Source organism: Glandiceps talaboti, chromosome 9 (assembly GCF_964340395.1).
Source record: "Glandiceps talaboti chromosome 9, keGlaTala1.1, whole genome shotgun sequence".
NCBI lineage: Eukaryota > Metazoa > Hemichordata > Enteropneusta > Spengelidae > Glandiceps > Glandiceps talaboti.
In genome coordinates this window covers 245,566-273,022 of record NC_135557.1, presented here as the reverse complement: position 1 = coordinate 273,022, position 27,457 = coordinate 245,566, and the positions used below count along the sequence as shown (strand labels likewise).

Sequence of the window (27,457 nt, the reverse complement as noted above, 5' to 3'; positions counted from 1 at the left end):
CAACTCTGTGATCTGTCTACAGGTCCAAGCCTATCACCTTACTGGATCTATTTTCTAATTCAACTCTGTAATCTGTCTACAGGTCCAAGCCTACCACCTTAGTGGATCTATTTTCTAATTCAACTCTGTAATCTGTCTACAGGTCCATGGTTACCACCTTACTGGATCTATTTTCTAATTCAACTGTGTAATCTGTCTACAGGTCCAAGCCTACCACCTTACTGGATCTATTTTCTAATTCAACTCTGTAATCTGTCTACAGGTCCAAGCCTACCACCTTACTGGATCTATTTTCTAATTCAACTCTGTAATCTGTCTACAGGTCCATGGTTACCACCTTACTGGATCTATTTTCTAATTCAACTCTGTGATCTGTCTACAGGTCCAAGCCTATCACCTTACTGGATCTATTTTCTAATTCAACTCTGTAATCTGTCTACTGGTCCATGGTTACCACCTTACTGGATCTATTTTCTAATTCAACTCTGTAATCTGTCTACAGGTCCATGGTTACCACCTTACTGGATCTATTTTCTAATTCAACTGTGTGATCTGTCTACAGGTCCAAGCCTACCACCTTACTGGATCTATTTTCTAATTCAACTCTGTAATCTGTCTACAGGTCCATGGTTACCACCTTAGTGGATCTATTTTCTAATTCAACTCTGTAATCTGTCTACAGGTCCATGGTTACCACCTTACTGGATCTATTTTCTAATTCAACTCTGTGATCTGTCTACAGGTCCATGGTTACCACCTTACTGGATCTATTTTCTAATTCAACTCTGTAATCTGTCTACAGGTCCATGGTTACCACCTTACTGGATCTATTTTCTAATTCAACTCTGTAATCTGTCTACAGGTCCAAGCCTACCACCTTAGTGGATCTATTTTCTAATTCAACTCTGTAATCTGTCTACAGGTCCATGGTTACCACCTTACTGGATCTATTTTCTAATTCAACTGTGTGATCTGTCTACAGGTCCAAGCCTACCACCTTACTGGATCTATTTTCTAAATCAACTCTGTAATCTGTCTACTGGTCCATGGTTACCACCTTACTGGATCTATTTTCTAATTCAACTCTGTAATCTGTCTACTGGTCCATGGTTACCACCTTACTGGATCTATTTTCTAATTCAACTCTGTAAACTGTCTACAGGTCCAAGCCTACCACCTTAGTGGATCTATTTTCTAATTCAACTCTGTGATCTGTCTACAGGTCCATGGTTACCACCTTACTGGATCTATTTTCTAATTCAACTCTGTAATCTGTCTACAGGTCCATGGTTACCACCTTACTGGATCTATTTTCTAATTCAACTCTGTAATCTGTCTACTGGTCCATGGTTACCACCTTACTGGATCTATTTTCTAATTCAACTCTGTAATCTGTCTACAGGTCCATGGTTACCACCTTACTGGATCTATTTTCTAATTCAACTGTGTGATCTGTCTACAGGTCCAAGCCTACCACCTTACTGGATCTATTTTCTAATTCAACTCTGTAATCTGTCTACAGGTCCATGGTTACCACCTTAGTGGATCTATTTTCTAATTCAACTCTGTAATCTGTCTACAGGTCCATGGTTACCACCTTACTGGATCTATTTTCTAATTCAACTCTGTGATCTGTCTACAGGTCCATGGTTACCACCTTACTGGATCTATTTTCTAATTCAACTCTGTAATCTGTCTACAGGTCCATGGTTACCACCTTACTGGATCTATTTTCTAATTCAACTCTGTAATCTGTCTACAGGTCCAAGCCTACCACCTTAGTGGATCTATTTTCTAATTCAACTCTGTAATCTGTCTACAGGTCCATGGTTACCACCTTACTGGATCTATTTTCTAATTCAACTGTGTGATCTGTCTACAGGTCCAAGCCTACCACCTTACTGGATCTATTTTCTAATTCAACTCTGTAATCTGTCTACTGGTCCATGGTTACCACCTTACTGGATCTATTTTCTAATTCAACTCTGTAATCTGTCTACTGGTCCATGGTTACCACCTTACTGGATCTATTTTCTAATTCAACTCTGTAATCTGTCTACAGGTCCAAGCCTACCACCTTAGTGGATCTATTTTCTAATTCAACTCTGTGATCTGTCTACAGGTCCATGGTTACCACCTTACTGGATCTATTTTCTAATTCAACTCTGTAATCTGTCTACAGGTCCATGGTTACCACCTTACTGGATCTATTTTCTAATTCAACTCTGTAATCTGTCTACAGGTCCAAGCCTATCACCTTACTGGATCTATTTTCTAATTCAACTCTGTAATCTGTCTACAGGTCCATGGTTACCACCTTACTGGATCTATTTTCTAATTCAACTCTGTAATCTGTCTACAGGTCCATGGTTACCACCTTACTGGATCTATTTTCTAATTCAACTCTGTAATCTGTCTACAGGTCCAAGCCTACCACCTTACTGGATCTATTTTCTAATTCAACTCTGTAATCTGTCTACAGGTCCAAGCCTACCACCTTAGTGGATCTATTTTCTAATTCAACTCTGTAATCTGTCTACTGGTCCATGGTTACCACCTTACTGGATCTATTTTCTAATTCAACTCTGTAATCTGTCTACAGGTCCAAGCCTATCACCTTACTGGATCTATTTTCTAATTCAACTCTGTAATCTGTCTACAGGTCCAAGCCTACCACCTTAGTGGATCTATTTTCTAATTCAACTCTGTAATCTGTCTACAGGTCCATGGTTACCACCTTAGTGGATCTATTTTCTAATTCAACTCTGTAATCTGTCTACAGGTCCATGGTTACCACCTTACTGGATCTATTTTCTAATTCAACTCTGTGATCTGTCTACAGGTCCATGGTTACCACCTTACTGGATCTATTTTCTAATTCAACTCTGTAATCTGTCTACTGGTCCAAGCCTATCACCTTACTGGATCTATTTTCTAATTCAACTCTGTAATCTGTCTACAGGTCCATGGTTACCACCTTACTGGATCTATTTTCTAATTCAACTCTGTAATCTGTCTACAGGTCCATGGTTACCACCTTACTGGATCTATTTTCTAATTCAACTCTGTAATCTGTCTACAGGTCCAAGCCTACCACCTTACTGGATCTATTTTCTAATTCAACTCTGTGATCTGTCTACAGGTCCAAGCCTATCACCTTACTGGATCTATTTTCTAATTCAACTCTGTGATCTGTCTACAGGTCCATGGTTACCACCTTACTGGATCTATTTTCTAATTCAACTCTGTAATCTGTCTACAGGTCCATGGTTACCACCTTACTGGATCTATTTTCTAATTCAACTCTGTAATCTGTCTACAGGTCCATGGTTACCACCTTACTGGATCTATTTTCTAATTCAACTGTGTGATCTGTCTACAGGTCCAAGCCTACCACCTTACTGGATCTATTTTCTAATTCAACTCTGTGATCTGTCTACAGGTCCATGGTTACCACCTTACTGGATCTATTTTCTAATTCAACTCTGTAATCTGTCTACAGGTCCAAGCCTACCACCTTACTGGATCTATTTTCTAATTCAACTCTGTAATCTGTCTACTGGTCCATGGTTACCACCTTAGTGGATCTATTTTCTAATTGAACTCTGTGATCTGTCTACTGGTCCATGGTTACCACCTTAGTGGATCTATTTTCTAATTCAACTCTGTAATCTGTCTACTGGTCCATGGTTACCACCTTACTGGATCTATTTTCTAATTCAACTGTGTGATCTGTCTACAGGTCCATGGTTACCACCTTACTAGATCTATTTTCTAATTCAACTCTGTAATCTGTCTACAGGTCCAAGCCTACCACCTTAGTGGATCTATTTTCTAATTCAACTCTGTGATCTGTCTACAGGTCCAAGCCTACCACCTTACTGGATCTATTTTCTAATTCGACTCTGTGATCTGTCTACAGGTCCATGGTTACCACCTTAGTGGATCTATTTTAAAATTCAACTGTGTAATCTGTCTACAGGTCCATGGTTACCACCTTACTGGATCTATTTTAAAATTCAACTCTGTAATCTGTCTACAGGTCCATGGTTACCACCTTACTGGATCTATTTTCTAATTCAACTCTGTGATCTGTCTACAGGTCCATGGTTACCACCTTACTGGATCTATTTTAAAATTCAACTGTGTAATCTGTCTACAGGTCCATGGTTACCACCTTACTGGATCTATTTTCTAATTCAACTCTGTGATCTGTCTACAGGTCCATGGTTACCACCTTAGTGGATCTATTTTAAAATTCAACTGTGTAATCTGTCTACTGGTCCATGGTTACCACCTTACTGGATCTATTTTCTATCTTCTAATTGCATTAGAATTCTTACCCTCTATTATAAGTTGTGTTGCTGTAATGATTGTAGCGACTGCATTGGTTGCTAAGCATTCATACATCCCATGATCATCCTTCTGCAAGTATGATATAGTTAGACTACCATCTTTGATGAATGTGCGATCTTTTGGCACTGTACCATCACCCTGTATAGGACCAAAACAAATATTATATGTATATATATCGAGGACACTTTAAACTATACCTAGTAATTGGTAAATGTAAAACTATACCTAGTAAATGGTAAATGTTAAACTATACATAGTAACTGGTCAATGTAAAACTATACCTAGTAACTGGTAAATGTAAAGCTATACATAGTAACTAGTAAATATTAAACTATACCTAGTAAATGGTAAATGTAAAAGTACACCTAGTAACTGGTAAATATTAAACTATACCTAGTAACTGGTAAATGTTAAACTATACATAGTAACTGGTAATGTTAAACTATACATAGTAACTGGTAAATGTTAAACTGTACATAGTAACTAGTAAATATTAAACTATACCTAGTAACTAGTAAATGTTAAACTATACATAGTAACTGGTAAATGTTAAACTATACCTAGTAACTGGTAAATGTTAAACTATACCTAGTAACTAGTAAATGTAAAACTATACCTAGTAACTGGTAAATGTTAAACTATACCTAGTAACTGGTAAATATTAAACTATACATACTAACTGGTAAATGTAAAGCTATACATAGTAACTGGTAAATGTTAAACTATACCTAGTAACTGGTAAATGTTAAACTATACCTAGTAACTGGTAAATGTTAAACTATACATAGTAACTGGTAAATGTTAAACTATACATAGTAACTGGTAAATGTTAAACTATACCTAGTAACTGGTAAATGTTAAACTATACATAGTAACTGGTAAATGTAAAACTATACCTAGTAAATGGTAAATGTTAAACTATACATAGTAACTGGTAAATGTTAAACTATACCTAGTAAATGGTAAATGTTAAACTATACCTAGTAAATGGTAAATGTTAAACTATACCTAGTAAATGGTAAATGTTAAACTATACATAGTAACTGGTAAATGTTAAACTATACCTAGTAAATGGTAAATGTAAAACTATACATAGTAACTAGTAAATGTTAAACTATACATAGTAACTGGTAAATGTTAAACTATACCTAGTAAATGGTAAATGTTAAACTATACCTAGTAAATGGTAAATGTTAAACTATACCTAGTAAATGGTAAATGTTAAACTATACCTAGTAAATGGTAAATGTTAAACTATACCTAGTAAATGGTAAATGTTAAACTATACCTAGTAAATGGTAAATGTTAAACTATACCTAGTAAATGGTAAATGTTAAACTATACCTAGTAACTGGTAAATGTTAAACTATACATAGTAACTGGTAAATGTTAAACTATACCTAGTAACTGGTAAATGTTAAACTATACATAGTAACTGGTAAATGTTAAACTATACCTAGTAAATGGTAAATGTTAAACTATACCTAGTAAATGGTAAATGTTAAACTATACATAGTAACTGGTAAATGTTAAACTATACATAGTAACTGGTAAATGTTAAACTATACCTAGTAAATGGTAATTGTTAAACTATACATAGTAACTGGTAAATGTTAAACTATACCTAGTAAATGGTAAATGTTAAACTATACCTAGTAAATGGTAAATGTTAAACTATACCTAGTAAATGGTAAATGTTAAACTATACCTAGTAAATGGTAAATGTTAAACTATACCTAGTAAATGGTAAATGTTAAACTATACATAGTAACTGGTAAATGTTAAACTATACCTAGTAAATGGTAAATGTAAAGCTATACATAGTAACTAGTAAATATTAAACTATACCTAGTAAATGGTAAATGTAAAACTACACCTAGTAACTGGTAAATGTTAAACTATACCTAGTAAATGGTAAATGTTAAACTATACCTAGTAACTGGTAAATGTTAAACTATACATAGTAACTGGTAAATGTTAAACTATACATAGTAACTAGTAAATATTAAACTATACCTAGTAACTAGTAAATGTTAAACTATACATAGTAACTGGTAAATGTTAAACTATACCTAGTAACTGGTAAATGTTAAACTATACCTAGTAACTGGTAAATGTTAAACTATACATAGTAACTGGTAAATGTTAAACTATACCTAGTAACTGGTAAATGTTAAACTATACATAGTAACTAGTAAAAATTAAACTATACCTAGTAACTGGTAAATGTTAAACTATACCTAGTAACTGGTAAATGTTATATAATACCTAGTAACTGGTAATTGTAAAACTATATATAGTAACTGGTAGTAACTGGTAAATGTTAAACTATACCTAGTAACTGGTAAATGTTAAACTATACATAGTAACTGGTAAATGTTAAACTATACCTAGTAACTGGTAGTAACTGGTAAATGTTAAACTATACATAGTAACTGGTCAATGTAAAACTACACCTAGTAACTGGTAAATGTTAAACTATACCTAGTAAATGGTAAATGTTAAACTATACCTAGTAACTGGTAAATGTAAAGCTATACCTAGTAACTGGTAAATGTTAAACTATACATAGTAACTGGTAAATGTAAAGCTATACCTAGTAACTGGTGAATGTTAAACTATACCTAGTAACTGGTAAATGTTAAACTATACATAGTAACTGGTAAATGTTAAACTATACATAGTAACTGGTAAATGTTAAACTATACCTAGTAACTAGTAAATGTTAAACTATACCTAGTAACTGGTAAATGTTAAACTATACATAGTAAATGGTAAATGTAAAGCTATACATAGTAACTGGTAAATGTTAAACTATACCTAGTAACTGGTAAATGTTAAACTATACATAGTAACTGGTAATGTTAAACTATACATAGTAACTGGTAAATGTTAAACTGTACATAGTAACTAGTAAATATTAAACTATACCTAGTAACTAGTAAATGTTAAACTATACATAGTAACTGGTAAATGTTAAACTATACATAGTAAATGGTAAATGTAAAGCTATACATAGTAACTGGTAAATATTAAACTATACCTAGTAACTGGTAAATGTTAAACTATACATAGTAACTGGTAATGTTAAACTATACATAGTAACTGGTAAATGTTAAACTGTACATAGTAACTAGTAAATATTAAACTATACCTAGTAACTAGTAAATGTTAAACTATACATAGTAACTGGTAAATGTTAAACTATACCTAGTAACTGGTAAATGTTAAACTATACCTAGTAACTAGTAAATGTAAAACTATACCTAGTAACTGGTAAATGTTAAACTATACCTAGTAACTGGTAAATATTAAACTATACATACTAACTGGTAAATGTAAAGCTATACATAGTAACTGGTAAATGTTAAACTATACCTAGTAACTGGTAAATGTAAAACTATACCTAGTAACTGGTAAATGTTAAACTATACATAGTAACTGGTAAATGTTAAACTATACATAGTAACTGGTAAATGTTAAACTATACCTAGTAACTGGTAAATGTTAAACTATACATAGTAACTGGTAAATGTAAAACTATACCTAGTAAATGGTAAATGTTAAACTATACATAGTAACTGGTAAATGTTAAACTATACCTAGTAAATGGTAAATGTTAAACTATACCTAGTAAATGGTAAATGTTAAACTATACCTAGTAAATGGTAAATGTTAAACTATACATAGTAACTGGTAAATGTTAAACTATACCTAGTAAATGGTAAATGTAAAACTATACATAGTAACTAGTAAATGTTAAACTATACATAGTAACTGGTAAATGTTAAACTATACCTAGTAAATGGTAAATGTTAAACTATACCTAGTAAATGGTAAATGTTAAACTATACCTAGTAAATGGTAAATGTTAAACTATACCTAGTAAATGGTAAATGTTAAACTATACCTAGTAAATGGTAAATGTTAAACTATACCTAGTAAATGGTAAATGTTAAACTATACCTAGTAAATGGTAAATGTTAAACTATACCTAGTAACTGGTAAATGTTAAACTATACATAGTAACTGGTAAATGTTAAACTATACCTAGTAACTGGTAAATGTTAAACTATACATAGTAACTGGTAAATGTTAAACTATACCTAGTAAATGGTAAATGTTAAACTATACCTAGTAAATGGTAAATGTTAAACTATACATAGTAACTGGTAAATGTTAAACTATACATAGTAACTGGTAAATGTTAAACTATACCTAGTAAATGGTAATTGTTAAACTATACATAGTAACTGGTAAATGTTAAACTATACCTAGTAAATGGTAAATGTTAAACTATACCTAGTAAATGGTAAATGTTAAACTATACCTAGTAAATGGTAAATGTTAAACTATACCTAGTAAATGGTAAATGTTAAACTATACCTAGTAAATGGTAAATGTTAAACTATACATAGTAACTGGTAAATGTTAAACTATACCTAGTAAATGGTAAATGTAAAGCTATACATAGTAACTAGTAAATATTAAACTATACCTAGTAAATGGTAAATGTAAAACTACACCTAGTAACTGGTAAATGTTAAACTATACCTAGTAAATGGTAAATGTTAAACTATACCTAGTAACTGGTAAATGTTAAACTATACATAGTAACTGGTAAATGTTAAACTATACATAGTAACTAGTAAATATTAAACTATACCTAGTAACTAGTAAATGTTAAACTATACATAGTAACTGGTAAATGTTAAACTATACCTAGTAACTGGTAAATGTTAAACTATACCTAGTAACTGGTAAATGTTAAACTATACATAGTAACTGGTAAATGTTAAACTATACCTAGTAACTGGTAAATGTTAAACTATACATAGTAACTAGTAAAAATTAAACTATACCTAGTAACTGGTAAATGTTAAACTATACCTAGTAACTGGTAAATGTTATATAATACCTAGTAACTGGTAAATGTAAAACTATATATAGTAACTGGTAGTAACTGGTAAATGTTAAACTATACCTAGTAACTGGTAAATGTTAAACTATACATAGTAACTGGTAAATGTTAAACTATACCTAGTAACTGGTAGTAACTGGTAAATGTTAAACTATACATAGTAACTGGTCAATGTAAAACTACACCTAGTAACTGGTAAATGTTAAACTATACCTAGTAAATGGTAAATGTTAAACTATACCTAGTAACTGGTAAATGTAAAGCTATACCTAGTAACTGGTAAATGTTAAACTATACATAGTAACTGGTAAATGTAAAGCTATACCTAGTAACTGGTAAATGTTAAACTATACCTAGTAACTGGTAAATGTTAAACTATACATAGTAACTGGTAAATGTTAAACTATACATAGTAACTGGTAAATGTTAAACTATACCTAGTAACTAGTAAATGTTAAACTATACCTAGTAACTGGTAAATGTTAAACTATACATAGTAAATGGTAAATGTAAAGCTATACATAGTAACTGGTAAATGTTAAACTATACCTAGTAACTGGTAAATGTTAAACTATACATAGTAACTAGTAAATGTTAAACTATACATAGTAACTAGTAAATGTTAAACTATACATAGTAACTAGTAAATGTTAAACTATACATAGTAACTAGTAAATGTTAAACTATACATACTAACTGGTAATTGTTAAACTATACATAGTAACTGGTAAATGTTAAACTATACATAGTAACTAGTAAATGTTAAACTATACATACTAACTGGTAAATGTTAAACTATACCTAGTAAATGGTAAATATTAAACTATACATAGTAACTGGTAAATGTAAAGCTATACATAGTAACTGGTAAATGTTAAACTATACCTAGTAACTGGTAAATGTTAAACTATACCTAGTAAATGGTAAATGTTAAACTATACCTAGTAACTGGTAAATGTTAAACTATACATAGTAACTGGTAGTAACTGGTAAATGTTAAACTATACATAGTAACTGGTAAATGTTAAACTATACATAGTAACTGGTCAATGTAAAACTATACATAGTAACTGGTAAATGTAAAACTATACCTAGTAACTAGTAAATGTTAAACTATACATAGTAACTGGTAAATGTAAAACTATACCTAGTAACTAGTAAATGTTAAACTATACATAGTAACTGGTAAATGTTAAACTATACATAGTAACTAGTAAATGTTAAACTATACATAGTAACTGGTAAATGTTAAACTATACCTAGTAAATGGTAAATGTAAAGCTATACATAGTAACTAGTAAATGTTAAACTATACATAGTAACTAGTAAATGTTAAACTATACATAGTAACTAGTAAATGTTAAACTATACATAGTAACTAGTAAATGTAAAACTATACCTAGTAACTGGTAAATGTTAAACTATACATAGTAACTGGTAAATGTTAAACTATACATAGTAACTGGTAAATGTTAAACTATACATAGTAACTGGTAAATGTTAAACTATACATACTAACTGGTAATTGTTAAACTATACATAGTAACTGGTAAATGTTAAACTATACATAGTAACTGGTAAATGTTAAACTATACCTAGTAAATGGTAAATGTTAAACTATACATAGTAACTGGTAGTAACTGGTAAATGTTAAACTATACATAGTAACTGGTCAATGTAAAACTATACATAGTAAATGGTAAATGTTAAACTATACCTAGTAACTGGTAAATATTAAACTATACCTAGTAACTGGTAAATGTTAAACTATACCTAGTAACTAGTAAATGTTAAACTATACATAGTAACTGGTAAATGTTAAACTATACATAGTAACTAGTAAATGTTAAACTATACATAGTAACTGGTAAATGTTAAACTATACCTAGTAAATGGTAAATGTAAAGCTATACATAGTAACTAGTAAATGTTAAACTATACATAGTAACTAGTAAATGTTAAACTATACATAGTAACTAGTAAATGTTAAACTATACATAGTAACTGGTAAATGTTAAACTATACATAGTAACTGGTAAATGTTAAACTATACATAGTAACTGGTAAATGTTAAACTATACATACTAACTGGTAATTGTTAAACTATACATAGTAACTGGTAAATGTTAAACTATACATAGTAACTGGTAGTAACTGGTAATTGTTAAACTATACATAGTAACTGGTAAATGTTAAACTATACATAGTAACTGGTAAATGTTAATCTATACCTAGTAAATGGTAAATGTTAAACTATACATAGTAACTGGTCAATGTAAAACTATACATAGTAACTGGTAAATGTTAAACTATACCTAGTAACTGGTAAATGTTAAACTATACCTAGTAACTGGTAAATGTTAAACTATACCTAGTAACTGGTAGTAACTGGTAAATGTTAAACTATACCTAGTAACTGGTAAATGTTAAACTATACCTAGTAACTGGTAGTAACTAGTAAATGTTAAACTATACATAGTAACTAGTAAATGTTAAACTATACATAGTAACTAGTAAATGTAAAACTATACCTAGTAACTGGTAAATGTTAAACTATACATAGTAACTGGTAAATGTTAAACTATACATAGTAACTGGTAAATGTTAAACTATACATAGTAACTGGTAAATGTTAAACTATACATACTAACTGGTAATTGTTAAACTATACATAGTAACTTGTAAATGTTAAACTATACATAGTAACTGGTAAATGTTAAACTATACCTAGTAAATGGTAAATGTTAAACTATACATAGTAACTGGTAGTAACTGGTAAATGTTAAACTATACATAGTAACTGGTCAATGTAAAACTATACATAGTAACTGGTAAATGTTAAACTATACCTAGTAACTGGTAAATGTTAAACTATACCTAGTAACTGGTAAATGTTAAACTATACCTAGTAAATGGTAAATGTAAAGCTATACATAGTAACTAGTAAATATTAAACTATACCTAGTAAATGGTAAATGTAAAACTATACATAGTAACTAGTAAATATTAAACTATACCTAGTAACTAGTAAATGTTAAACTATACATAGTAACTGGTAAATGTTAAACTATACATAGTAACTGGTAAATGTTAAACTATACATAGTAACTGGTAAATGTTAAACTAAAAATAGTAACTGGTAAATGTTAAACTATACATAGTAACTGGTAAATGTAAAGCTATACATAGTAACTGGTAAATGTTAAACTATACCTAGTAACTGGTAAATGTTAAACTATACCTAGTAAATGGTAAATGTTAAACTATACCTAGTAACTGGTAAATGTTAAACTATACATAGTAACTGGTAGTAACTGGTAAATGTTAAACTATACATAGTAACTGGTAAATGTTAAACTATACATAGTAACTGGTCAATGTAAAACTATACATAGTAACTGGTAAATGTAAAACTATACCTAGTAACTAGTAAATGTTAAACTATACATAGTAACTGGTAAATGTAAAACTATACCTAGTAACTAGTAAATGTTAAACTATACATAGTAACTGGTAAATGTTAAACTATACATAGTAACTAGTAAATGTTAAACTATACATAGTAACTGGTAAATGTTAAACTATACCTAGTAAATGGTAAATGTAAAGCTATACATAGTAACTAGTAAATGTTAAACTATACATAGTAACTAGTAAATGTTAAACTATACATAGTAACTAGTAAATGTTAAACTATACATAGTAACTAGTAAATGTAAAACTATACCTAGTAACTGGTAAATGTTAAACTATACATAGTAACTGGTAAATGTTAAACTATACATAGTAACTGGTAAATGTTAAACTATACATAGTAACTGGTAAATGTTAAACTATACATACTAACTGGTAATTGTTAAACTATACATAGTAACTGGTAAATGTTAAACTATACATAGTAACTGGTAAATGTTAAACTATACCTAGTAAATGGTAAATGTTAAACTATACATAGTAACTGGTAGTAACTGGTAAATGTTAAACTATACATAGTAACTGGTCAATGTAAAACTATACATAGTAAATGGTAAATGTTAAACTATACCTAGTAACTGGTAAATATTAAACTATACCTAGTAACTGGTAAATGTTAAACTATACCTAGTAACTGGTAAATGTTAAACTATACATAGTAACTGGTAGTAACTGGTAAATGTTAAACTATACATAGTAACTGGTAAATGTTAAACTATACATAGTAACTGGTCAATGTAAAACTATACATAGTAACTGGTAAATGTAAAACTATACCTAGTAACTAGTAAATGTTAAACTATACATAGTAACTGGTAAATGTAAAACTATACCTAGTAACTAGTAAATGTTAAACTATACATAGTAACTGGTAAATGTTAAACTATACATAGTAACTAGTAAATGTTAAACTATACATAGTAACTGGTAAATGTTAAACTATACCTAGTAAATGGTAAATGTAAAGCTATACATAGTAACTAGTAAATGTTAAACTATACATAGTAACTAGTAAATGTTAAACTATACATAGTAACTAGTAAATGTTAAACTATACATAGTAACTAGTAAATGTAAAACTATACCTAGTAACTGGTAAATGTTAAACTATACATAGTAACTGGTAAATGTTAAACTATACATAGTAACTGGTAAATGTTAAACTATACATAGTAACTGGTAAATGTTAAACTATACATACTAACTGGTAATTGTTAAACTATACATAGTAACTGGTAAATGTTAAACTATACATAGTAACTGGTAGTAACTGGTAATTGTTAAACTATACATAGTAACTGGTAAATGTTAAACTATACATAGTAACTGGTAAATGTTAAACTATACCTAGTAAATGGTAAATGTTAAACTATACATAGTAACTGGTAGTAACTGGTAAATGTTAAACTATACATAGTAACTGGTCAATGTAAAACTATACATAGTAACTGGTAAATGTTAAACTATACCTAGTAACTGGTAAATGTTAAACTATACCTAGTAACTGGTAAATGTTAAACTATACCTAGTAACTGGTAGTAACTGGTAAATGTTAAACTATACCTAGTAACTGGTAAATGTTAAACTATACCTAGTAACTGGTAGTAACTAGTAAATGTTAAACTATACATAGTAACTAGTAAATGTTAAACTATACATAGTAACTAGTAAATGTAAAACTATACCTAGTAACTGGTAAATGTTAAACTATACATAGTAACTGGTAAATGTTAAACTATACATAGTAACTGGTAAATGTTAAACTATACATAGTAACTGGTAAATGTTAAACTATACATACTAACTGGTAATTGTTAAACTATACATAGTAACTGGTAAATGTTAAACTATACATAGTAACTGGTAAATGTTAAACTATACCTAGTAAATGGTAAATGTTAAACTATACATAGTAACTGGTAGTAACTGGTAAATGTTAAACTATACATAGTAACTGGTCAATGTAAAACTATACATAGTAACTGGTAAATGTTAAACTATACCTAGTAACTGGTAAATGTTAAACTATACCTAGTAACTGGTAAATGTTAAACTATACCTAGTAACTGGTAAATGTTAAACTATACCTAGTAACTGGTAAATGTTAAACTATACCTAGTAACTGGTAGTAACTGGTAAATGTTAAACTATACCTAGTAACTGGTAAATGTTAAACTATACCTAGTAACTGGTAAATGTTAAACTATACCTAGTAACTGGTAAATGTTAAACTATACCTAGTAACTGGTAGTAACTGGTAAATGTTAAACTATACCTAGTAACTGGTAAATGTTAAACTATACCTAGTAACTGGTAAATGTTAAACTATACCTAGTAACTGGTAAATGTTAAACTAGACCTAGTAACTGGTAAATGTTAAACTATACCTAGTAACTGGTAAATGTTAAACTATACCTAGTAACTGGTAAATGTTAAACTATACATAGTAACTGGTAAATGTTAAACTATACCTAGTAACTGGTAAATGTTAAACTATACCTAGTAACTGGTAAATGTTAAACTATACATAGTAACTGGTAAATGTTAAACTATACCTACTAACTGGTAAATGTTAAACTATACCTAGTAACTGGTAAATGTTAAACTATACATAGTAACTGGTAAATGTAAAACTATACATAGTAACTGGTAAATGTTAAACTATACCTAGTAAATGGTAAATGTTAAACTATACATAGTAACTGGTAAATGTTAAACTATACCTAGTAAATGGTAAATGTAAAGCTATACATAGTAACTAGTAAATATTAAACTATACCTAGTAAATGGTAAATGTAAAACTACACCTAGTAACTAGTAAATATTAAACTATACCTAGTAAATGGTAAATGTAAAGCTATACCTAGTAACTGGTAAATGTTAAACTATACATAGTAACTGGTAAATGTTAAACTATACATAGTAACTGGTAAATGTTAAACTATACATAGTAACTGGTAAATGTTAAACTATACATAGTAACTGGTAAATGTTAAACTATACATAGTAACTGGTAAATGTTAAACTATACATAGTAAATGGTAAATGTTAAACTATACCTAGTAACTGGTAAATGTTAAACTATACATAGTAACTGGTAAATGTTAAACTATACCTAGTAACTAGTAAATGTTAAACTATACCTAGTAAATGGTAAATGTTAAACTATACCTAGTAACTGGTAAATGTTAAACTATACATAGTAACTGGTAAATGTTAAACTATACATAGTAACTAGTAAATATTAAACTATACCTAGTAACTAGTAAATGTTAAACTATACATAGTAACTGGTAAATGTTAAACTATACATAGTAACTGGTAAATGTTAAACTATACATAGTAACTGGTAAATGTTAAACTATACCTAGTAAATGGTAAATGTTAAACTATACATAGTAACTGGTAGTAACTGGTAAATGTTAAACTATACATAGTAACTGGTCAATGTAAAACTATACATAGTAACTGGTAAATGTTAAACTATACCTAGTAACTGGTAAATGTTAAACTATACCTAGTAACTGGTAAATGTTAAACTATACCTAGTAACTGGTAAATGTTAAACTATACCTAGTAACTGGTAAATGTTAAACTATACCTAGTAACTGGTAGTAACTGGTAAATGTTAAACTATACCTAGTAACTGGTAAATGTTAAACTATACCTAGTAACTGGTAAATGTTAAACTATACCTAGTAACTGGTAAATGTTAAACTATACCTAGTAACTGGTAGTAACTGGTAAATGTTAAACTATACCTAGTAACTGGTAAATGTTAAACTATACCTAGTAACTGGTAAATGTTAAACTATACCTAGTAACTGGTAAATGTTAAACTAGACCTAGTAACTGGTAAATGTTAAACTATACCTAGTAACTGGTAAATGTTAAACTATACCTAGTAACTGGTAAATGTTAAACTATACATAGTAACTGGTAAATGTTAAACTATACCTAGTAACTGGTAAATGTTAAACTATACCTAGTAACTGGTAAATGTTAAACTATACATAGTAACTGGTAAATGTTAAACTATACCTAGTAACTGGTAAATGTTAAACTATACCTAGTAACTGGTAAATGTTAAACTATACATAGTAACTGGTAAATGTAAAACTATACATAGTAACTGGTAAATGTTAAACTATACCTAGTAACTGGTAAATGTTAAACTATACCTAGTAACTGGTAAATGTAAACTATACATAGTAACTGGTAAATATAAAACTATACATAGTAACTGGTAAATGTAAAACTATACCTAGTAACTGGTAAATGTTAAACTATACCTAGTAACTGGTAAATGTAAACTATACATAGTAACTGGTAAATGTAAAACTATACATAGTAACTGGTAAATGTAAAACTATACATAGTAACTGGTAAATGTTAAACTATACCTAGTAACTGGTAAATGTTAAACTATACATAGTAACTGGTAAATGTTAAACTATACCTAGTAACTGGTAAATGTTAAACTATACCTAGTAACTGGTAAATATTAAACTATACCTAGTAACTAGTAAATGTTAAACTATACATAGTAACTGGTAAATGTTAAACTGTACATAGTAACTGGTAATGTAAAACTATACCTAGTAAATAATAAAAGTAAAACTATACCTAGTAACTGGTAATGTAAAACTATACCTAGTAACTGGTAAATGTTAAACTATACCTAGTAACTGGTAAATGTAAAACTATACATAGTGACTGGTAAATGTAAACTTAAAATTGTTGGTTTATTGATAAATTGTGTTTCAAATCAAGATGGAAACCAAAACTGACCCTTCTCCATTGAATAGTTGGTCTTGGGTTACCCTCAGCTTCACAGTGAAAGGTAACCTTATGACCTTCTTCTCTTTGATAAATGCTACATGGTCTCATGCTGAATATTGGTGGATCTGTCACAGAAAAGGATTCAAGTTAAATTTTGTTTAAATTCATAGAATAAAATTCACTGTTTTGCAATATACAATACCATTGGTATTGTACATTGTATTGTATTGATTCCTATAAGTTTCAGACATGAAACAATATGAATTATGCCTAACAAAAAAATTAATTCCCAAATATCTGAACAATTCATATTGATATAAAGTGCTTGGACAATTGTTATTTTTAGTGACAGCTATAGGATTGATCTAAGCCAATTCAGAAGATGTATAGTTCTTAGTTTACATGTACACTGATACATTGTATATTTACCTTTAACAAGTACATTAGTTGGGAGTGACTCCCCCCGTGTTCCTAGTTCATTGTAAGGTGTACAGGTATACTTACCTTTAACAAGTACATTAGTTGGGAGTGACTCCCCCCGTGTTCCTAGTTCATTGTAAGGTGTACAGGTATACTTACCTTTAACAAGTACATTAGTTGGGAGTGACTCCCCCCGTGTTCCTAGTTCATTGTAAGGTGTACAGGTATACTTACCTTTAACAAGTACATTAGTTGGGAGTGACTCCCCCTGTGTTCCTAGTTCATTGTAAGGTGTACAGGTATACTTACCTTTAACAAGTACATTAGTTGGGAGTGACTCCCCCCGTGTTCCTAGTTCATTGTAAGGTGTACAGGTATACTTACCTTTAACAAGTACATTAGTTGGGGGTGACTCCCCCCGTGTTCCTAGTTCATTGTAAGGTGTACAGGTATACTTACCTTTAACAAGTACATTAGTTGGGAGTGACTCCCCCCGTGTTCCTAGTTCATTGTAAGGTGTACAGGTATACATGCCTTTAACAAGTACATTAGTTGGGAGTGACTCCCCCCGTGTTCCTAGTTCATTGTAAGGTGTACAGGTATACTTACCTTTAACAAGTACATTAGTTGGGAGTGACTCCCCCCGTGTTCCTAGTTCATTGTAAGGTGTACAGGTATACTTACCTTTAACAAGTACATTAGTTGGGAGTGACTCCCCCCGTGTTCCTAGTTCATTGTAAGGTGTACAGGTATACTTACCTTTAACAGGTACATTAGTTGGGAGTGACTCCCCCCGTGTTCCTAGTTCATTGTAAGGTGTACAGGTATACTTACCTTTAACAGGTACATTAGTTGGGAGTGACTCCCCCCGTGTTCCTAGTTCATTGTAAGGTGTACAGGTATACTTACCTTTAACAGGTACATTAGTTGGGAGTGACTCCCCCCGTGTTCCTAGTTCATTGTAAGGTGTACAGGTATACTTACCTTTAACAAGTACATTAGTTGGGAGTGACTCCCCCCGTGTTCCTAGTTCATTGTAAGGTGTACAGGTATACTTACCTTTAACAAGTACATTAGTTGGGAGTGACTCCCCCCGTGTTCCTAGTTCATTGTAAGGTGTACAGGTATACTTACCTTTAACAAGTACATTAGTTGGGAGTGACTCCCCCCGTGTTCCTAGTTCATTGTAAGGTGTACATGTATACTTACCTTTAACAAGTACATTAGTTGGGAGTGACTCCCCCCGTGTTCCTAGTTCATTGTAAGGTGTACATGTATACTTACCTTTAACAAGTACATTAGTTGGGAGTGACTCCCCCCGTGTTCCTAGTTCATTGTAAGGTGTACATGTATACTTACCTTTAACAAGTACATTAGTTGGGAGTGACTCCCCCCGTGTTCCTAGTTCATTGTAAGGTGTACATGTATACTTACCTTTAACAAGTACATTAGTTGGGAGTGACTCCCCCCGTGTTCCTAGTTCATTGTAAGGTGTACATGTATACTTACCTTTAACAAGTACATTAGTTGGGAGTGACTCCCCCCGTGTTCCTAGTTCATTGTAAGGTGTACATGTATACTTACCTTTAACAAGTACATTAGTTGGGAGTGACTCCCCCCGTGTTCCTAGTTCATTGTAAGGTGTACAGGTATACTGTCCTTGGTCAGTAATGTCTACCTCCTTAATTAACAGGTCACCATTATAACGTATATCATAACGTACATCAGTAGTATCTACAACTGTTCCATCTTTGATCCAGATAACATTAAGCAATGGTGGATTGGAGTTGATTGTACAAGGGATAATCCCCATTAATCCATTTGGGATGTAAGTATTGAGGGGCATAGTTTTTACATATGCAGTATCTGAAAAACACAAATGTGATCATTGATGACCAAAACATTGATTTCAATTGAACTGCAGTGTAAAGACACTAAATTACGATAGAACTGAGGTGGTTCATTTCTCCTCATGCCTAAAATCAGATGTATCAGTACTACTGGGACTGTTATGTAGCTACTGGGACTATTATGTAGCTACAGGGACTGTTATGTAGCTACTGGGACTGTTACGTAGCTCCTGGGACTGTTATGTAGCTACTGGGACTGTTACGTAGCTACTGGGACTGTTATGTAGCTACTGGGACTGTTACGTAGCTACGGGGACTGTTATGTAGCTACTGGGACTGTTATGTAGCTACTGTGACTGTTACGTAGCTACTGGGACTGTTATGTAGCTACTGGGACTGTTACGTAGCTCCTGGGACTGTTATGTAGCTACTGGGACTGTTATGTAGCTACTGGGACTTTTATGTAGCTACTGGGACTGTTATGTAGCTCCTGGGACTGTTATGTAGCTACGGGGACTGTTATATAGCTACTGGGACTGTTATATAGCTCCTGGGACTGTTACGTGGCTCCTGGGACTGTTATGTAGCTAATGGGACTGTTATATAGCTACTGGGACTGTTATATAGCTCCTGGGACTGTTACGTAGCTCCTGAGACTGTTATGTAGCTACTGGGACTGTTATATAGCTCCTGGGACTGTTACGTGGCTCCTGGGACTGTTATGTAGCTAATGGGACTGTTATATAGCTACTGGGACTGTTATATAGCTCCTGGGACTGTTATGTAGCTAATGGGACTAAAAACCAGTGAGTGGTTATACTGATGTGGTTCAACATCAATATACTATACTTACATAAAACTGCAAGAAATGCTGATCCAGGTGGTGGGTTGCCAACCCCATTGTCAGGACGACATGTATACAATCCCTCATCTTCTGGTCTTACACTATGCACCATAATTGTTCCTTGCAACAACACTTCAACACGATTTTTCAAGTTGGGAAATCGTTCCAATTCATCGCTATCTTTATACCATCGGTAGGTAATGGATGATGGAGAACCATCTGCTTCACATTCAAAGATAGCTTGACCATTCTCTCTTACTGTGGCATTCTGTGGCCTTACAACAAAATGTGGTGGCCCTGTAGTATACAATAAAACTTATGAATGGATTTACATAGTATCAATGTTCTGTCCAAAAATGCTGGTGGAGGGGGGTGGGAAAGGGGAAGGAAGGGTATTGATATACATGTATGCCAATATATGGGGAGGGGGGGGGTAAATAAGAACAGCTTACAATCTCCATTTTGTAGTCAAATACAGTAAAGACACCAACTGGGCTTACATTGTGAAGAGTAATCTTCCATGCCTGAACATCCAATACATCTAGCATAGAATAGACCTGAACACCCCCATACATGTACATCTAGCATAGAGTTGACCTGAACACCCCGATACATGTAACATAGAATAGACCTGAACACCCCCATACATCTAGCATAGAATAGACCTGAACACCCCAATACATCTAGCATAGAATAGACCTGAACACCCCAATACATGTAGCATAGAATAGACCTGAACACCCCAATACATCTAGCATAGAATAGACCTGAACACCCCATACATGTAACATGGAATAGACCTGAACACCCCAATACATGTAGCATAGAGTTGACTAGTCTTGCTGCTAGACGTTCGGGCGTTTTTTCGATGCTATAACTATAAACGAACGAAGTTCGCATGTGAGGGCTTGCCCGAACAGTCTAGCGAATGTCATTGTCAGACCGGACATTCCATTGAGATTACGATAAGCGGTGGGTTGGGCCATATATGCATATATATACTTTAATATATTCAATCTCTGCATGCAGGTGTTGACAAACACATTTATGTCATTACTATGTCTTATCAGTTTATGGTAATTGTGTTTGATGAGTGTGTAGACGTTGTCATTCACACATTTTAGTTAACGCATTGGTGGTTATTTTTACAAGCCCCTCCTTAAGATGAATATGCATGAAAATTTAGCTATTGTCCTCTGTTTGTGCTTGTCGATAATACGGTTCTCTGATTGGCAGTTATTATATCCTGATGACATTCGCTAGACCTCGGATGTTCCATCCTCGATAGCGTTGTTCGGCTGTGTGTCGTATTTTATCGGAAGAACATCCGAGGGCTAGCTGATAGACTAAGAGTTGACTTGAACACCCCAATACATGTAACATAGAGTTGACCTGAACACCCCCCATACATGTAACATAGAATAGACCTGGACATCCCCATACATCTAGCATAGAGTTGACCTGAACACCCCATACATGTAGCATAGAATAGACCTGAACACCCCCATACATGTAACATAGAATAGACCAGAACACCCCCATACATCTAGCATAGAGTTGACCTGAACACCCCCATACATGTTGCATAGAATAGACCTGAACACCCCAATACATGTAGCAAAGAATAGACCTGAACACCCCAATACATGTAGCATAGAATAGACCTGAACACCCCAATACATGTAGCATAGAATAGACCTGAACACCCCAATACATGTAGCATAGAATAGACCTGAACACCCCCATTCATGTAACATAGAATAGACCTGAACACCCCCATACATGTAGCATAGAATAGACCTGAACACCCCAATACATATAACATAGAGTTGACCTGAACACCCCCATACATGTAACATAGAGTTGACCTGAACACCCCCATACATGTAACATAGAGTTGACTTGAACACCCCCATACATGTAACATAGAGTTGACCTGAACACCCCAATACATGTAACATAGAATAGACCAGAACACCCCAAAACGTGTAACATAGAATAGACCTGAACACCCCCATACATGTAACATAGAGTTGACCTGAACACCCCAATACATGTAACTTAGAATAGACCTGAACACCCCAATACATGTAACATAGAATAGACCTGAACACCCCAATACATGTAACATAGAGTTGACCTGAATACCCCCATACATGTAACATAGAATAGACCTGAACACCCTCCATACATGTAACATAGAGTTGACCTGAACACCCTCATACATGTAGCATAGAATAGACCTGAACACCCCTATACATGTAACATAGAATAGACCTGAACACCCCAATACATGTAGCATAGAATAGACCTGAACACCCCTATACATGTAACATAGAATAGACCTGAACACCCCAATACATGTAGCATAGAGTTGACATGAACACCACCATACATGTACATGTACAACCAGATTTAAACTGAACTAAGGGAATCACTAATTATGCAAATTAAACTAAATTTTACCCATAAATTAAACTAAAAAACTATGGTAACAGGCTTTTTTTGGACAAGCGTGCTTTCTTAGGTTAATGTATGTGCCAAATAAAGTATTCTCTGTCTCGTGGCAGATCTCACGAGATATGCAAATATGACTAACAATGGTTGTCAAGGGGGTCAAGCTAACAACAGCCTTGCCATATTGTTTACAGGAAGGGCAATGTATTTGTCTGGAAAACAAATGCTCTCTTTTGTGACCATCTACAACCATAAGTTGTCATGGAAAACATTGACAGATTGAAAGTATCCGCACTAAAGAGCATGTTACGAAAATTTGGCGTGCCAATAACAAGTTATAAGAAAAATAAGTCATGGTGTCACACGGTCATTTCCAAATTGACTGTCATTTCTGGGAATACGTTGTCAGTGCCAAACTTATGCAGCATACTAGATGGCTATAATATTTCAATCTAGAAAAATGGTAATTAATGACAAGCCAAATCGAGTAGTTTTGATTATTAGTACACATGTACATGGTGGAAGCATTTCCTGTCACCAATATTCAATAGTAGTATTTAGTACGCTATGCACACGAAGTGTCGCATAGTACTAGTAGTAGTACACATACACCGTAAGCCATCATGTACCATTGACATTTACACTGTTGACAAATACGGATGAAAGTTAAAAGTCTTACACATTTTTAGAGAATGACCCGTTTTGGTCCTAGAGTTCAAAAATTGAAAAGTTCTAAATTATCAAGATGGGTCGGAAAATCATAGTCAGTTCCTGACAACTGTATTCAGATTTTACCCATACGTTATTAATGGTAATAAACGTTGGCTAAAATCGGAATACGGTTGTCAGGAACTAGACTAGTAATGTATGAAGATAACGTAGAGTAAAATTGGAATACGGTCGTCTGGAACTAGAATAGGAAATCACGATCGCATACTTGTCAGCCATGTCTATACTTGAGTTTGATGAATGTGTTGTAGAACTCATAGTCCAAATTCGTAAAATAAAACGACATAGTATCTCTAAATTTTAATTTGAAAATACATATATACAGCTGATTTATAAATTTATATGATAATATCAAAGACAGTGAAAACAATTCTCACTCATTTTCAATGTTTTTAGCGGACGCGGAAGAATTTAGCTGACGAATTACAGACTAAAAATTACATCATTGTCAAATATTAACTTGCTTTACAGTGCAGTGATTGTGTCCACTTTGTGTGCTGGTTTTTAGACGATGTGACACGACGTATAAAATAAAAATTTTAGACTTTGTTTACAAATAGGAATACAATACAGCAATTTCACGGCCTGTGATCTCTCAAATGGATCCAACTTTAATTCAAAATGTAATATTTTCAACTTAGTGTTGAAACTAATTTCAAAGATAGCACGGTCAATTTCAACCGTACTTCATCTGTGCCCAGGCGGCCAAAAATCACTGTCACTTACATATATTGTAGACATTACCTCATTTACTTGTACCTGCAACTCTGACATATCTGACATAGCTTTGACAATTATCTGATGCAAAATTCTATAGACAGGTTCACTGTTTAAACATGCTGAGATTCATTGTACACAAATATAAACAAAACTACACTCTACTACATACGAAATGGCATTTGATCTCTTCAACGAAAGATAACGAAGTGGGTGATGAGCCTAACCAGCCTATTCTATAATTGGGCATGATTGGAACCACATATTTTTTATACAAGGCCTTAAGTGACAAATTTTGGGTACATATTATACTTTTAGCACAACTGTAGTTTTTATAAAAAGTTTATCCATATGGTAGTCGAAGCTAACAATAAGTGTTCATTTGGTGAATGACTATCCAGTTGCCTATCCAACCATGTTGCTATCTTTACAATATATGCCTTCATTTGGCTGTTGCTATGGGCGTGGGCATGTTGTTAGATATATTTGCATACACTTTTGTATGTTTTTGTTCACTTGTGTATGAATTCCTGATATTATCTTTGCAATATACGTGATCATTTTGCTGTTGCAATGGGCGTGGTCTTGTTGCTAGGCATATTTACATACATTTTTTGAATGTTTATTCAATTGTCTATTAATCCCTGTTGTTATCTTTGCAATATACGTGATTATTTGGCTGTTGCTATGGGCGTGGTCTTGTTGCTAGGCAAATTTACATACATTTTTTGAATGTTTATTCAATTGTCTATTAATCCCTGTTATCTTTGTGAAATACATGACCGTTTGGCTGTTGCTATGGGTGTGGTCATGGTTGCTAGGGTATTTGCATACATTTTTTGAATGTTTACTCATTTGCCTACCAGATGATGTTGTTATTTGACCAAAATATACTGCCATTTGGTTGTTGCTAAGGGCGTGGTCATGGTCGCTAGGGGCAATTTTGTCAAAATGTTTTGAAGAAAATCTGCAGAATAACACTTTCAGAAACATCTCACCAAGTTTCAGACTCACTGACCAAGTACTTTTTGAGATGTAAGTGTTTGACCAAAAATGAACATTTTTACACCTAATTTGCATATCACTCATGGAATCATTGTATGCTTAATATTTCTTTATCCATACATCCCTAGATGCATTCCCATCAAATTTCAGCCCAATCTGCTCGGTAGTTTTGGAATTATAGATTTTTAACCAAAAAGACACATTTTTAGCCCTCATTTGCATATTACCGATGGAATCATCATGTCATGAATAAATCTTACTTTACATCCCCTTAAGAATGTTCCCATCAAATTTCGCACCAATCTGCCCAGTAGTTTCTGAGTTTAAGTTTTTTGACCCAAAATCCCTTTTTTTTTAATTTCCCAACTAGTAATATCATGGCAATCGGTTCAGCAGTTTTTGACTTTAAGTTGTTTACACACACACAGAGACAGACAGAAGGCAGACGCTGGGCGATCCCTATAGCACTACTGAACCTCAGTTCAGTTGTGCTAATAAAATGATTGAAATGTATAGAAATATCTTATCATCGTATAAAATAATAAATGAATAGATGTACAGTTTGATGAAGTCCAGCAGATGGCCTACACAATGGAGAAACCACCGGTTTCAGTATGAGTAAAAGGCAAATAACTCATTTCTTTTCAGGCTAGTATTAGTAAGCCATGTACGAGTGATGGAAATAAACAACCCGCTAATCGCAACGAGACAGCAGGCAAATGGTATCTTCCGAAATATTTCCCACGCTAGGCCTTTCGTTGTAATGGTGGCAAATTTGCACTTTATTTGCTAGCAAATTGTATGTGATATGTGCACTCGTGACTGTGCGCATTTCTGTTACTGCACATGTAATGATATCAGTATGTTTCAAATCTTGTATCGTCTTTACTTTTATTTGAACAATAGTTGAGTTAATTTTTAGAGGAATTAGTGTGGGGTAGACATTCACTGGTTATGGTAGAAAAAAGTCAAAAATAATTTGTGTACACAAAGTTCACACAACACTCAACTTCCAAACATGACACTGCTGAAATGACACAATACATGTACTATGTTCAATTTCACTTCGCACATCAGTCATCTGCTATGAAATATTTGAGTAAACCAAACAAAAAACAATCCTACTGAACACTAATTGTACGTCATGCATGATGTTTAGAACTACCTGCATTTATTTGCAGATTAAGGATGAGATGCAGGTTCTTTGGCTCACTTTTCCTTAATAATATTTTACAATAAAGACAAGATAAATACACTATGTGTTTCATGTATTATGTTGACTCTATATTTCAAGTTATGGTTTCTGTGGTAAATTTTTACATTTTCAAGCATATTACTGATTTTTACCCAAAAACTGTGATTTTTGTCGATTTTCACTTAATATCATTTAACTTTAAAAAATAGAGTCATGAAACTTGAGTACATAAACTAAAAAAGTTTCCCTGGGTTTTCTTAGTTTTTCTCTCAATGTCTTGTAATAATCATCGAAAGTTGTATTTTTGTATTTTTTGCATTAATTAACGTCTTTCACACTTGTCGATGCAATATCTCTCCGTTCCCTTTTCCCTAAATTTTCACTATCTGGAGGGACCTTTTTTGGTATAGTGTCGCCGAGTAGTGTCTAACAAATCGAACTTTACACCCCCTTAAGAATGTTCCCACCAAATATTGCACCAATCTGCCCAGTAGTTTCTGAGTTTAAGTTTTTTGACCAAAAATCACTTTTTTGACCCAAATCACACACCTGTCATGCGATCAAATATCATGGCAATCGGTTCAGCAGTTTTTGACTTTAAGTTGTTCACACACACACACACACACACACACACACACACACACACACACACACACACACACACACACACACACACACACACACACACACACACACACACACACACA

General features: G+C 32.6%; 1 protein-coding gene across 1 annotated transcript in view; it reads right to left on the bottom strand.

Annotated features, from left to right (window-relative positions):
* LOC144439690 (protein turtle homolog A-like) overlaps positions 1–27,457 on the bottom strand; it is a 148,152-nt gene that overhangs the window by 86,147 nt on the left and 34,548 nt on the right. The window contains exons 4-7 of the mRNA XM_078128925.1: positions 20,657–20,944; positions 19,538–19,819; positions 17,543–17,658; positions 4,344–4,494 (exon numbers count right to left, since the gene is read on the bottom strand). Coding sequence (XP_077985051.1) covers positions 4,344–4,494; positions 17,543–17,658; positions 19,538–19,819; positions 20,657–20,944 — 837 coding nt within the window. The remainder of the gene's footprint in view (positions 1–4,343; positions 4,495–17,542; positions 17,659–19,537; positions 19,820–20,656; positions 20,945–27,457) is intronic.